Source organism: Pteronotus mesoamericanus, unplaced genomic scaffold (assembly GCF_021234165.1).
Source record: "Pteronotus mesoamericanus isolate MK-2021 breed Mesoamerican mustached bat unplaced genomic scaffold, CSHL_Meso_final contig_94, whole genome shotgun sequence".
NCBI classification, from domain to species: Eukaryota; Metazoa; Chordata; class Mammalia; order Chiroptera; family Mormoopidae; genus Pteronotus; species Pteronotus mesoamericanus.
In genome coordinates this window covers 25,200,939-25,215,594 of record NW_026555285.1, presented here as the reverse complement: position 1 = coordinate 25,215,594, position 14,656 = coordinate 25,200,939, and the positions used below count along the sequence as shown (strand labels likewise).

Sequence of the window (14,656 nt, the reverse complement as noted above, 5' to 3'; positions counted from 1 at the left end):
AAGACTATATTAAAGATATTTATCTTATTCTAGATTTTAAAAAATTATCATATATTATTGTTTTGTGAAATATCTTAATATGTCTGTGTTTTGTTAAAGATCTCTAAATGCAATCAGAAATAAATAGGATAAATGTCTAATAAAATATTTAAGGAACAATGTTTTGTAAATTTCACATACTGTTATAACTGTATTGCAGATCCAATTTTTTCTAATGTCCCTTTTATATCAGTTATACATGGAATTCATTATTCAGGTGTTTTCCTTTTTTTCATATTTTTGGACACCTAGGATATTTAATATCTTAAGAAATCCTATTTTACTCTAATACCACTGTTCATGCCAAATATCAGAATGCGATAGTATTTAAACTTTTTAAATATTTTATTGATTATGCTATTACAGTTGTTGCAATTTTTCTCCTTTTGTTCCCCCCACCATGACCCCCCACTCCTCTCAAGCAATCCCTTCACCTTTGTTCATATTCATGGATTATGCATGTAAGTCTTTTGGCTACTCCATTTCCTATATTGTGTTTACATCCCCATGGCTATTCTGTGACTACTAATTCATACTTCTTAATCCCTTTACCTCATCACCCATTCTCCCAAAACCCCTTCCCATCTAGTAACCATCAAAATGCTCTCCATATGCATGATTCTGTCTCTGTTCTTCTTTTTTGCTTAGTTTGTTTTTTAAATTCAATTGTTTACATACATGTGTTTATAGACATTGTATTTTTCATACTTTTAGCCTTTTTATTTTTCTTAAACAAGTCCCTTTAACATTTTATATAATAATGGTTTGGCGAAGATGAACTCCTTTAGATTTTTCTTGTCTATGAAACTCTTTACTGCCCTTCAATTCTAAATGACAGCTTTGCTGGGTGGAGCAATCTTGGCTGTTGGTCTCTGCTTTTCATGACTTTCAATATTACTTGCCAATCCCTTCTATCTTGCAAAGTTTCTTTTGAGAAATCTGCCAACAAACTTATGGGGACTCCCATATAGGTAACGAATTGCTTTCCTCTTGCTTAAACTTTTAAGATTCTCTCTTTATCTTTAATCATTGGCATGTTAATTATGAAGTGTCTTGGTAAGGACCTGTTTGTGTCCATCTTGTTGGGACTCTTTGTGCTTCCTGGACTTGCATGTCTGTTTCTTTGACCAAATCAGGGAGGTTTTCTTTCATTATGTTTTCATACAGATTTCCAATTTCTTGCTTTTTCTTTTCTCCTTCTGCCCACCCTTATTATGTGATGTTGGTATGCTTGTAGTTGTCCCACAGACTCTTTACACTATCCGTGGTTTTTTAGATTCTTTATTCTTCTTCTTGTTCTGATTGGTTGTTTTTTCTTTCTTTATGTCCCACATCATTGATTTGATTCTCGGCTTCATCCACTCTACTGTTAATTCCCTGTAAATTGTGCATTTCCATTAGTATATCCTTCATATATACCTAGATCTTTTTTATGCTGTTGAAGTACTCACTGAGTTTCTTGAGCATAACTAAAACCAGTGTTTTGAATTTTGCATCTGATAAATTATTCATCTCTATTTTGTTTAGTTCTTTTCCTGGAGTTTTATTCTGTCCTTTCATTTGGGCCATGTTTCTTTGTCTCTTCATTTTGGCAGCTTCCCTGTGTTTGTTTCTTCTGTTAGGTAGAGCCACTATGACTCCCTGTCTTAGTAGCGTGGCCTGAAAGGTCCATTGGCACAGCCTCCCATATCACCCAAACTGGGTATTCAAGATGTACCCTCCTTATGGGCTGAATATACCCAGCTTTTGTAGTTGAGTTTTGATTGCTCTTGACAGGTCAATGAGAGGGAGTTATCCAGGCCAGTCAGCTGAAAGGACTGCCTGTGACCACGGAACACCAACCTCCACACTCTGTGGAGGATCAGCTATGAAGGGGCAGGGTGGTGGTGCTCCAACACGGTCTGTAGCTGTCCACTGGGTACAAAGGCTCTGGGGTTTCCCAGGTCATACAAGTCACAGTCAGCCACCACTTACCTTCTGCCCAGGGCCACCCAGTACGAGCTACAAAACAATCTGCAGAAGGTTGCTACTTGTGCTGGGCTTGGAGGTCCCAGGAGGAGCAAAATTGTGATCAAAATCCAGCTGCTGCTAGTGATGGCCTGAGGACATTTAGTCAGAGGTGGGAGGGCTAGGGGCAGGTCTATAAGTTGGGTAAGACAGAGCCTCAGGTAAATGCCAGGGTGGGGCCAAGAGTGTAAGCCAGGTAAATGACATTTCAGATATGGCTCCTGCCTGCCTGTTCTGTGGCTCCCTGGTAGAGGAAGGCTCAAAAAAGGCAAAATGCCCACATTTCTGTCTGGTAGAGAGCTGTCCCACAGCTCTTGCCCTGATGCTAGATACTTCTGTTCTACCCAGTATGCCACTGGTGCCCTTCAAGCTGCTATCCTGGTGGTGCTGGAGATCAGAGGGAGTGTGTCTGATTAAGTTTAGCATGGGAACTTTAAGAGAAATTGCCAGAGAGTCCAGTAATTTTGGTTTTGTTTTTTTTCCAGCAGTTCAAATCTTGCTGGTTTTTACAGCCAGAAGTTTTGGGAACTTATCTTCCAAGCACTGGGACTCTGGGCCAGGGGGCCTGGTGTGGAGCTGGGACCCCTCACTCCCGAGTTATTCCTTCTGAATTTTCATTCACCACACATGGGTACGGGGACCTGCCCATTCTATGTCTCCATTTCTCTGCCTCTCTTACCCTTCTGTATTTATATGATTTCTTTAGTTCTGTAGCTGTGGACTTCCATTCAATCTCTTTTATGACAGTTCTGAGTAATCATTGGTCTATAATTTAGTTTTAATTTTGGTGTGGTTGTGTGAGGAGGCAAGCTATGTTTACCTACACCTCCATCTTGCCAGGAAGTCTCTTAAAATTTTTACTTTTCTTAATTTAGAGCATTTTCCTAAATTTTAATCCATTCTATGAAATATTTTGAGTGATGTAACACTTACTTTAATAATATTTCTCCTTTAAAACAAAATAATGCAGTTTTCATTTGTGATCTTTCCCCTCAACCTGGGTGTGATTTAATGACCTCAAAGTTCTCTGGTTTGATGACTGTCTACTAATGTCTTGTTTTTTATGTCTTACTCGGAGAGAAACATAAGCACTAGAAGGTGACCATTCCCTTTAGACCCATAGCAGAAGATTGTTTTGACATTGCTGACAGTTGTTTTTTTACTCATCTCTATTGATGTGTCTTTTCCTTCTTATATTACTTTCACATCTCACTAATATGTCATTCTAACTTGAATGTTGCTTCTCTGACTATTGTTTTGACTAATTTTTACAATTAAAGCTAATAGAACCAGTAATCATGCCTCTTGAACTTAGATTTTTTGTGATACAATTTGTTGTAGAAAAATAAGAAATCAGTTTATGGCCTTAAATTAATGCATGTATTCTGATGAGTTTAAGAGCAAGGTTATATCAGATTCATGAAACATTTTGGTCAGTCTCCTAATAAGACATATTAAGCTAAGTGGCAGGTATATCATCTTATGCCAGCACAGCCACAGACTTACTTGATGAATAAAGAACATACAACAAAAACAATGAACAGATATTGTAATGGGGTCATTGACCATATAAAACCTCAGATTTCTTGAATATCTTTACTGGTGATTCTCTATGTTCCTTCTGTGCTTTCTGCTTTAGCATGATTCTTTCAAACTATACTCTGTACCTAAAAGCTCTTTCTTGTTTGTTTATCTTCATTCTGAGTTAGCTCATAAAGCAGATCCTAATATTGTCTGAGCCTATCTATAAAGAGCTTGAAATATAATAAATATAGCTATTGGCTCTAAAGACTGCACAAAAAAGCAGAAACAACTTAGTTTCATGTTTCCATTCAAAATTGATTTACTCATTCTTTCAAAATCTCATGTTAGTAATATTCATGGGAGGATTGCAATTTCTGCAAGATGCAGTCTTGACAGTTGCAGCCTGAAGTTTATGCACCTTGAAGAATCACAAGAACAGGTGTCAATGTCTTGTTTTCTCCAGTATGTCTCAATATCTAGCATAGTAACTAACTTAAACCTTAAAGTCCATGACTTTTTTTTGTGGTTTCCAACACTCTGTTTCTATTTTTGTATTCAAATTTTGGAATTTTTTCTTAAAGATGTAACTTCAGATTTATATAAGCTTTTATATGGTTAACGATTTATATTAAATTTGTATTATCTTAGATTTTCACATTTTAAAAAAATGAAACTTTTTGTTGTTGTTGTTGTTGAGTCTCCCTTGGGACTACTAATAGGCTCAGGAGATTTGTAATTTGCCTCCTGGAAAAAAATGATTTTTAAACTGGGACTTTATTGATTTAACAGATTTCCAGAAAGTGGGGAAATATTGTAATGAGAAGGAACCATTTCTGTCAAGTTGTTAAGTGTGAAATGCAGACAAAAGGAGGAAAAATTGAGTTTGGTTGGAATATAGTAGTAAGGAGAGGCACTGAGAAATTTAATATAAAAAGGAGGCCTCTGGTTTTACAGCAACTTAGCTAAACTAAATATGTTAAAAAGGTTAAAAGAGGGCAGTGACATGGTTGCTTTTCAATTTTACAAAGGTCACTGGTTGAAGAATAATTTATAATAGTTCAAGAAATCTTACCACAGTAGTAGATTGACTAAGATGTATCCCAGGGGTTCAAAGGGATTATTTGGTAAATCATCTCAGTGCTAGACTGTGTAAATAATGACAGACAACTCATTTTGGTCTCTAGAACAAGCACAGCCAACACCAGACTCCACAGTCTGGAATACAATATCTTTTATGATTTAGGACTCTCCTGTCTTCTCCTGTCTTCACTTTTTCCCTGGTCTTACATCACCCGATGCCGCAGACACACTGAGTCACTCACATTCCCTCAACATGCCGTGATTGTTCACATCCTTTTGCCTTTTCACATACTCCCCTCTGCTTTAATTTTATTCCCACTCTTTTTTCTTAATAACATCACTTTTCACATAGGTTCTTTCCGTAGATTTTTATCTGATCTCTGGAGACATTTGATGACTTTCTAGAGTGATAGCCTAAAGCCACTTAAATTCTTTATGTGGATGACATTCCATGTGGCAAAATGAGTGCCAATAAGATCCAGATTATTAGATTTGAGAACAGTGTCAGGAAATATTAAATATACATTGAACTTTTTTTACATAAATAAGATCATTTATAATATTTTCCATCATCTAAACCACAGTATAATCTGTACTTTTCTATGAACACTTTTAAAATTCACCCATTTAAATTTAATCTTTCCATACTTTGTGCCATTTGTCAAATTTTTATTTCAGTGAAACTTAGGTACTTTTTTTTTGATAAGTTCTATAAATCACCCATTTTCTAGAACCAAACCAGTACTTTATTATTATTTTTTTTAAAATTTACAAACAAGTGCTGACCACCATGTAATATCAAAGAAAATAAATCAAATCTGACTTCAGAGAGCTTACATTACATTACAGGAAAATAGAAAACAACAAGAAAGAAAATGTTGAATTTTAATAGTGGTACAGTGTAAATTGGCAAGGATACATAGAGGGATTAAGAATAAAAGTGACCATTTCTACCAAATTTAGGTTGTTGAATTCTACCAAGTTTTGGATTTGATTGACTGACCCAAAATTAATTTGCATATTTAAAATTGCAAGGTTCCTTTTGGAAATATGGGCATATTCTAATAAATAAAAGTATGTTCTATGAAACTTTAACTCACAGTGTTTCTTACTAGCCATATTCTAATGTCAACAAGTCTCAGACTGAGTTTGCCACATATATCAACACTTCTTAGTAAGAAAGAGCAAAAGCAGTCATACAGCCTGTTTTAAGATTACTAACATCCCACTCACTGGACTCAAAGGCACTCCAACAAGTACCTGTCCTGAAAAGGTTCATCAAAGGGTAGATGGTGGAATATTCTGGTAATAAGATATATTGACAAGCCTCCTTTTGGGATCAAATTAAAGAGTTCTTCATCAACTGGGACAGAAAGCATCAAACAGGCTCATAGATCTAGGGAGTTGCTTCAAAGCCTTTATACTGCAGGGGTTGTAAAATTCTTACACTTATCTTCAAAGGAAGGGATACCTGAACATACCTTCTGGGTAACATATTGTGAATCAAAATCATAATCGATATCACAGGCTAATCAGCAAAACTTTAAAACATTTAGGGAGTAGTACTGGAAGTATTGGAAGCACTTTTCACAGCCATCCTGGAATATGCACTACTGATAAAGTATGACAAATATTAAATAAATTTACCTAGGACACAGATTGTAAATGGTGTTAGATTTCCAGAACAAAACTAAGTGGCATCAGGAAACCCTTTCTAGTGGAGACACAGCTGAATTAATTGATGAGAGATGATGGAGTAGGAACCAAGCCTTCATAGTAAAATGATACCTAAGAATGAAGGCACACAGCACAAGGACTGGAAAAGATCTAGTGCTGTGTCAGAAACTTCAAAATGTCTCCTAATACTCTTTTACTCCTTTTCGTGTGGTAATATAAACACAAATTGTTAGGTAAGCGCATGGTCATGTAAAATAAGAACATTTTTCAGCACCTAGCCAGTTAGGCATTGCCATGTGACTAAGTTTTGGCCAATGGTACATAAGAAGCGAACGTGCAACTTGCAAGATGAAATCTTGAAGGCAGAGGATGTGCTCCTTCTTCTATTCTTCTTTCATGCTGCTGTCTGGGCTATGGTTGTGATAGTGGAGGCCATCTTAGGACACCAGCACAAGAGGGTTTAAAGACAATCCTACAATGTGGTTTCAGTACTACTGCACATTTTCCATGCAAGAAGTATTGGCAGCATTTTTTCATACTATCTTATTAAAAATACTTGTAACTCAAACAGTTTTGGAAGGTATAGACAGTGACTTTGGGGGTGGAGAGCAGAGCTCTTACTTGATCAGTATAATAATGTCTCCCTTCAGAGCAAATGTTGGGTAGGATTGATGACATCCCCTTTTAAAGAATAAGCATTTCCTAAACTCGAAGTTCCTCAAAGATAAGGAAAACACACTGTGTGTGCAGCATTTACCTGATTCTCCCTGTATCACCCTGGTGAGATTTTTTGGGGGGGGCAAGAAAAAACAATGTGACCATGAAGCACATACTGCCTATGGTGCCATAATAAAGTCATTTTTCCCTAATCCAGAGATCTTGTGCCTTACAGCATCTATGAAACTGTGGTGGGCTAATCATTTATCTTCCAAGTAGGGTTAAATTTCAAACTCTTCACAGTTTATGACGTAGAGTCATAGCTCTACATATGACAGAGTCAAAAGTTGGAAATAACCTGGGTCTCAATACCTGCAAAGCCACTTTACCCACATTTGAACCCATATCCTAACTAGTACAAAGTTTATTTCCTGCAATTGCTATTTTGTATTTACCAGGAGAGTAAACACGTGCCACTCAGGTGGGCACAAGGCAACTACGTTTCAACACATTGAGACCTGGTTGCTAAAATTTAGGTAAAACTCATCTATATGCTAAATAAACACGTACATTAGCATATGTAGGGAAAGTAGTAGAGAAGAGAGATACTTGGCAGCCTAAACAAAATTCTAGAAGAGTTTACTTAGGTCAGGAATATTTCTGATCTCCTGCTAATTTTTAGCTTGCAAGGGAGTACTGGTTAATATGTACTACAACTGAACTATGCCCTTGATGATTTTTTTTTGTCCTTTTCTCATTGCCTCAGAATGAAATTCCAACTTGATCACATGGTACACAACCCTCTTTATTCTCTGTCTAATCTTTTCATGCTACCAGCTGCATCTCCTCTCTCCCCTCCATCACCGCTACCTCTTCCATCAATATGACATACCTGCCATTTGTTATTTATCACCTGCTATGACCTTTCGTGCCCCTTGTCTTTACTCATAATGCTTTCCCTGTATGTAATGTTTTTCCCTACTTCTTCATCTTTCAAATTTCTACTTGTCTTTCAACATTAAGTTGAAATGTCATATTTCCTTTCTTACTGTGAAACTGCCAGCTGTCACTTCCTATGTTATCAGGGCATGGATTCTTCTCTGCTCTTCAGATCGTCAGCATCTAATTTGTCATTGCAGTAAAACAAAGCAAGGGGATCAATCTAAACTATAATTAAATAGATTGTGAGGGAAGATGTGAGAAGATAACCTTTGGTAATTATCCATGAAGTCTGTTGCAAACCCTCTAGCACTTATTTCAACTGCTTAGAATATATTGTTCATATTCCTTGATTACTTTTATGACTTCATAGCAATTATAGTATTAGTTATTATTATTATTGTTTATGTTTGTATTCTAATTCTTAGCCACTTAGGAAATTTATGTCTCAAAATAAGTGGATTATAGATATAGTTAATAATATATATTTTTAAAGAACATAATTTTCAAAATCTTTTCAAGTATTATAACATGGTTATTCATTTTAACAATGGTTCCATAAAGCAGGCCCAAAGAACACTGTTATATCTTTTATACAAACTACAATTTACTCACTTCTTTTTCATAGCTTGTTCTTAAAGGAAAATTTAGTGTATTTATTCTTTTCAACTAAGTTTGCCCTAGTATTAAGCAATAATTAACATAATTTATTAAAATCACTATAATTGTATTACTGATCTGCAGATTATCTCACACCATGAAGGATATTAAATATATTGGTAGGTACAAAATAGGGGGAAGTTAATTTAAGAATAATATAGGAAATGGAGAAGCCATTTAAGTTAATATAAAGAACTTACATGTACAACCCGTGGACATGAACTAAGGAAGGGGAATGCTGGAAGGAGAGGTGGAACAGGGTAGGGGGGATAAAGGAGAGAAAATAAATGGGACAACTGTAACAGCATAATCAATAAAATACCTTAAAAAACAAAAAGATCAATGACAATGTAATGTGAATTTTACAAGAACACTTAATTTTCAAGTAAAAGACTATACTAATAGGCTCAATATTTGACTTCTATAATGTAAGCAATATGTCATATTAATTATCATTACTTTTTATATACATTTAATGATATATTTGTATAGGTGATCATTTTTAGTAAAAGCAAATATATGATATATTACTACATAAAAATAATGTATTATCAGCCACTCTGAGTTCAGATAAAGCAATGCTATAATTTATCACTGTAATGTATATAAATAAATAGAGCAACTTAAAGTCAATAATTCCTTTAAAACAATAGGAAGAAAGAGGGGGATACTTTTTTATATATAAACTATGTACTTCATGTGGAGATACTTACACAACAAGCAAAATTTCTGCAAAAAAATTAGTTAAATTTTAACAATAATACATCAAGATTATAGCATAGTTCTTTTGAGTTAGATCTTCAATTTAAATAAAACACAGAAATAAATGAAGTTCAGATTTCATAAAGTGTTTAGGGAGATAAAGCTTCTGAATGACTTTGCAAGCTAAATTGTCTAATACTTGTCTTCAAAATGCTCCTATTGGTTAATGTCAACATTTGCAAGGTTGAGAGCTGGCAGACAACTTGTGACTAATCAAGCAAAAAGGCATACACGGCGCACTTGGGCAATCAGAAACATTTTATCATGACAAGATAAATATAAACAGCTTTTAAAAAAGTCTCCAAGGTTTGAATTAGTTTAACTATCATATTTTAAAGTTATTAAAGGATATTAGAGCATCCATTTGTAAGTATAAGACCTAAATTATTTTATCTGCTGAGTAATATTGTCTTTCTGCACATTTATGTATAAATTGAGAAGTATCAAATTAAGTCTATTTACCAATACATTAAGCATAGTGTCTACTAGTAAAGCAAAAATTTTACATCTAATCTTATTAAAATACAAGCAAGTCATAACACCTCTCTACTATAAAAACGTCTTATGGCTTCCTGTTTCACTCAGAGTGAACATCTACAAAAACCTGTGTGCGGGTCACCCAGTACCCCCGCCTTTCACCGCATCTGCCACACCGCTCTCTGTCTCTGTTCTGGCCACCCTGGCTCCCATGCTGCTCCTGGAACTTGGTGCTCACCTATTCTTTCTCCCTTGAACCTTTTCCCACAGATACTTCTGAACTCATACCCAACCATGACCATCTTCTTCAAAAAACATCATCTCCTCAGTGAGACCTTTCCTGATCACAAATTTAAAATTGTTATAACAACACCTCCTCCTTACCAGGTGCGCTCCTGCCCTCACCTCCCTGATCTGAGTCTACAGCACTTAGCACTTTATTAAGAAGCAAATATGTTTGTTTTGTGTACTCTGTCTATCCCTTCCTCCAGAAGAATTAAGTGCAGGGATTTTTTTTCCTGTTTTGTTCATGGACATGTTTGCAAAACTTTTTAAAAAACAAACTTAAACATAGCCGGAACACCATACAAGTCCTAGAGAAAAACAGGCAGTAAAATTTCAGCTATCCCATTCAGCAATATTTTCGCTGATACATCCCCTAGGGCAGAGGAAATTAAGTAAAGAATAAAGAAATAGGAACACATTAAATTAAGAAGCTTCTGCATGGCTAAAGAAAACATCATCAAAATGAAAAGGGAAAAGCTATATGGGAAAACATATTTGCCAATAATATCTCTGACAAGGGTTTGATCTCCAAAATATATAAAGAACTCACATGACTCAATGCCAGGAAATCAAACAATCCAATTAAAAATGGGCAAAGGGCCTGCACAGACACTTGTCCAATGAGTAAATACAGAGGACCCATAGACACACGAAAAAATGCTCAACATCAGTAGCCATCAGAGAGATGCAAATTAAAACCACAATGAGGTAGCACCTTGCACCAGTCAGAATGGCCATCATTAATAGATCATCAAACAACAAGTACTGGTGAAGTTGTGGAGAAAAGGGAACTCTAGTGCACTGTTGGTCAGAATGCAGGCTGGTGTATAGCCACTGTGGAAAACAGTATGAAATTTCCTCAAAAAACTAAAAATAGAACTGCATTTTGACCCAGCAATGACACTGCTGGGAATATACCCTAAGGATACCAAAACACCAATTCAGAAAAACCTATGAACCCCTATGTTCAGAGCACCATTATATACAATAGCCAAGTACTGGAAACAGCCTAAGTGCCCATAAGTAAATAAGTGGCTCAAAAAACTGTGGTACATTTACAAAATGGAATACCACACAGCAGAAAGAAGGAACTTCTACCCTTCGGGACAGCCTGGATAGAACTGGAGAATATTATTCTAAATGAAGTAAGCCAGAGAGCAAAAAACAAATACCATATGATTTCACCTATAAATGGAACCTAATGAACAAAACCAACCAACAAGCAAAATAGAATCAGAGGCATGGATACAAGGAACAGATTGGCAGGGACCAGAAGAGAGGGAGGAGGGTGATAATAGAGGAAAAACTGGGGAGGGCCTAGTTAAAGAACAGGTATAAACGACCCATAGACATGGACAACAGCATGGGGATCGACTGCTCGGGGTGGGGAGGCAGGGGAGAGCTACGGGGGAACATTGGGACACCTGTAATTGAACAACCATGAAAGCCCCCTTTAGATAGTGTGTTTGTGTTACAAACGAGGCATTCAGGAATACGTTTTGAATGAATGAATAAATAAGTAAATGCAATTCTACCTCAATGTGATGAAATTTTTATGGCTATTTTATTCAAAATAGAAAGTGTATTTCTAATGATTTAAGTATCATTTAAGCTGTAGTACTTATTTTTCATGGGTACACAGCATACTTTTCATTAGGAAAATGAGCGTAGTAAGTCAGTCCAGCGATAGTCAATCAGACTTACATCTCTGCGCACTTTTTTTGCTGTAAAGTCTTGTTTATCTATGTGACACATTAGCTATAGTGTGGGCACTGATTAAGGAAGCTGCTGCTATAACGATACTTGTTTAGATATTCCATTTATTCAGCATTCTAAACTGTGGGGACGGAATGAATACAAGAAGTGGGCATGATTTCTATGGTAGTGCAAATGAACTGCTGATGCAATGGAGACAACTGTACTTGAACAACTATTATAAATAAATTAATTCATTCATTCATAGGTTTTTAGAAATAAAAAAATAAAATCATCAGCTTTCTTTTGATTATGGTCATTTTCAAGAAAAATTTGAAGTGAATATTCTTATTTTCTACTTTAAGTAAATTCCTCAATGTTTTAAATTAGCACATTAATATACTGAGTTATATCATAAGGAGTTTAAATGTAATTAACATTCTAGAAATAATATAGATTAGAAAATTATAGTTGTTTTAATTTTATTTGGTGTAGTGCATATTAAAATGCTGTGAAGTCTAGGTATATACAATTATTTATAGAGTATCTTTAACAAAAATTTCTATGTGAAGTAATATATTTCAAATATATTTGAGGCTCACACTGCAAATAAAATTTATTTTCAAAGGACTTTTCCTTTTCTACATTTTGTCATTCATACTATGTTATTAAATCATGTTTTTCCAATTGTGTTTTCTAGGTTATATTCAGTTGGAGGTCGTGATGGAAGTTCGTGTTTGAGTTCAATGGAGTATTATGATCCACATACAAATAAGTGGAACATGTGTGCTCCAATGTGTAAGAGAAGAGGGGGTGTTGGAGTAGCCACATGCGATGGTTTTCTTTATGCAGTTGGAGGTCATGATGCTCCTGCCTCAAATCATTGTTCCCGGCTACTAGATTATGTAGAGAGGTAAGACCTCACGGGCACTGCTATCGTGACAGACACAGTGAAAATGACACTGACACCTAATTGCACAGATTGTAAAAATTACATAATTTAGAAAAGGTAAATTCAACTCCTGGAGCTGCTTCTCTCTCTCCACGTGCCTCTGTCTCTCTCTCTCTCACACACACACACGCACTCCACCACACTTTCATTCTTTCTTGTTTTATTCTTCCCTTCCTTTCCTCCTTCCTTTTTTCCTTCTTTTGTTTATTCAACTAATATTTATGTAACACCCTGCATTTATTCACAAGACCCTAAATTAATCTTTAAATTTCTTTTTAATATATTTTGAAAGTTGTTTAAAATATAATTTCAAGTAATTCATTAAATTAATGAATGTTGATTCTTTTTAAAAAAAATAGTTTATTTGTCCTATTTCATTTTATCATGTTTGTGTTATTACTCTGTTCAAACTCTCACAAGTGAATATGGACTCCTTTGTTTTATGCCATATATTTCTTAATACAAGATGGATTATTAGAACTATATAATTTATTATTATGTTATGTGGAGAAAATATTGGTCTTTTTTGTAACTCTTCTTAAATAGCCAGATATGCAGAGGCTGTAGTGGAAACACACCTTGGCTTCGGTTTGTTTCAACAACCCTGATGTTTTCAGGCATGGTTATACCCAAGTTCTCTTTAATGACTGTGCATCACTGGAACATTCATATGGTATGCAGTAAGAATTAGAGAGTTAGAAAAACTCATGATGATTATTTCCTATTAGATAAGGATGCATGCTGATATATGGGGATGTGAGAATAGAGAATAGAGAATTTTTTTATTAACTGAAATAAATATTTCTACTGTATGTTACTTCAAAACTCAATGATTTAATACCATGATGCTTTTTTTTCTTTTTATTGAATTTATGTGCTACTTGTTAACAAAAATTATACAGGTTTCAGATACACAATTCTACAACATATTATCTGTACACTGTATTGTGTGTTCACGATCCCAAGTCAAGTTTCTATCCACCACCATTCACCACCCCATATCCTCCTCCATGTCCATGACAACTCCATGATGTTACTGCTGTAACATCATGGTGCCCAGATAAGCTGCAGATATGAGCCTGCTGTTCTCCATGTCAAAAGGGGGAAAAAGAGCCAGATCAGTAAATTGTTCTCTAGTTCTTAAAAATTCCATCTGCAAGTAATATAACTCTCTTTTGTTCAGTCTTTGATGATAAACAGTCACATGGCCATAGAAAACTTTATGAAGGTTGGATGACAGTATCCTAAATGGTGCCTGGAAGAAGAACAAAACATTTGGTGAAACACACTGATGACCAAAACAATTTTTTACTTGATATTTAAAAAACACACACATCCTTGATACTCATGGTTGTAAGTGGTACATACAGCCAGTGGGAGAAAGGTGTCAAAATATCTTATAATATTATTTACTAATTGCATGTGATTATTTTTACTGTGAATAAGACCAATATCAAGAGATAACTTTTAGTGAACAGGCTGTATTCAAACTTAAGCCACTTTTTGGATAAAATACAGAAATATTTTTTTTTTTTTAAATGCAGATTGATTTTATTTATTTTTTAAATATCAAAGTTAATTATAAAATATTAAAAAATGTAAAACCATTATAAAGTCTCAGCAATTAAACCAACATGACACCTGCACAGAAATAATCAAGTAGATCAATGAAATATAATGAGCATTCTAGAGACAAATGTATATATCTGTCTGACAATGTAATATATGATTAAGTTGATATTTCAAGTCAATGGGTAAAATAAGGCTTATTCAACAAATAAGGTGCATGGGCCACTATTACTTGAAATAAAACAAATGTAGAACCCTATTTCACACATTATACAAGAAATATTCAGGTGAGTTAAAAATCAGTATGTAGAATCTAAGGAGTTTTAGAAGAAA

General features: G+C 35.0%; 1 protein-coding gene across 2 annotated transcripts in view; it reads left to right on the top strand.

Annotated features, from left to right (window-relative positions):
• The window catches only part of KLHL1 (kelch like family member 1), a 340,901-nt gene that overhangs the window by 302,289 nt on the left and 23,956 nt on the right, over nt 1-14,656 (top strand). For both annotated transcript variants that reach the window (XM_054586413.1, XM_054586412.1), the window contains one exon: nt 12,503-12,715. In XM_054586413.1, coding sequence (XP_054442388.1) covers nt 12,503-12,715 — 213 coding nt within the window. The remainder of the gene's footprint in view (nt 1-12,502; nt 12,716-14,656) is intronic.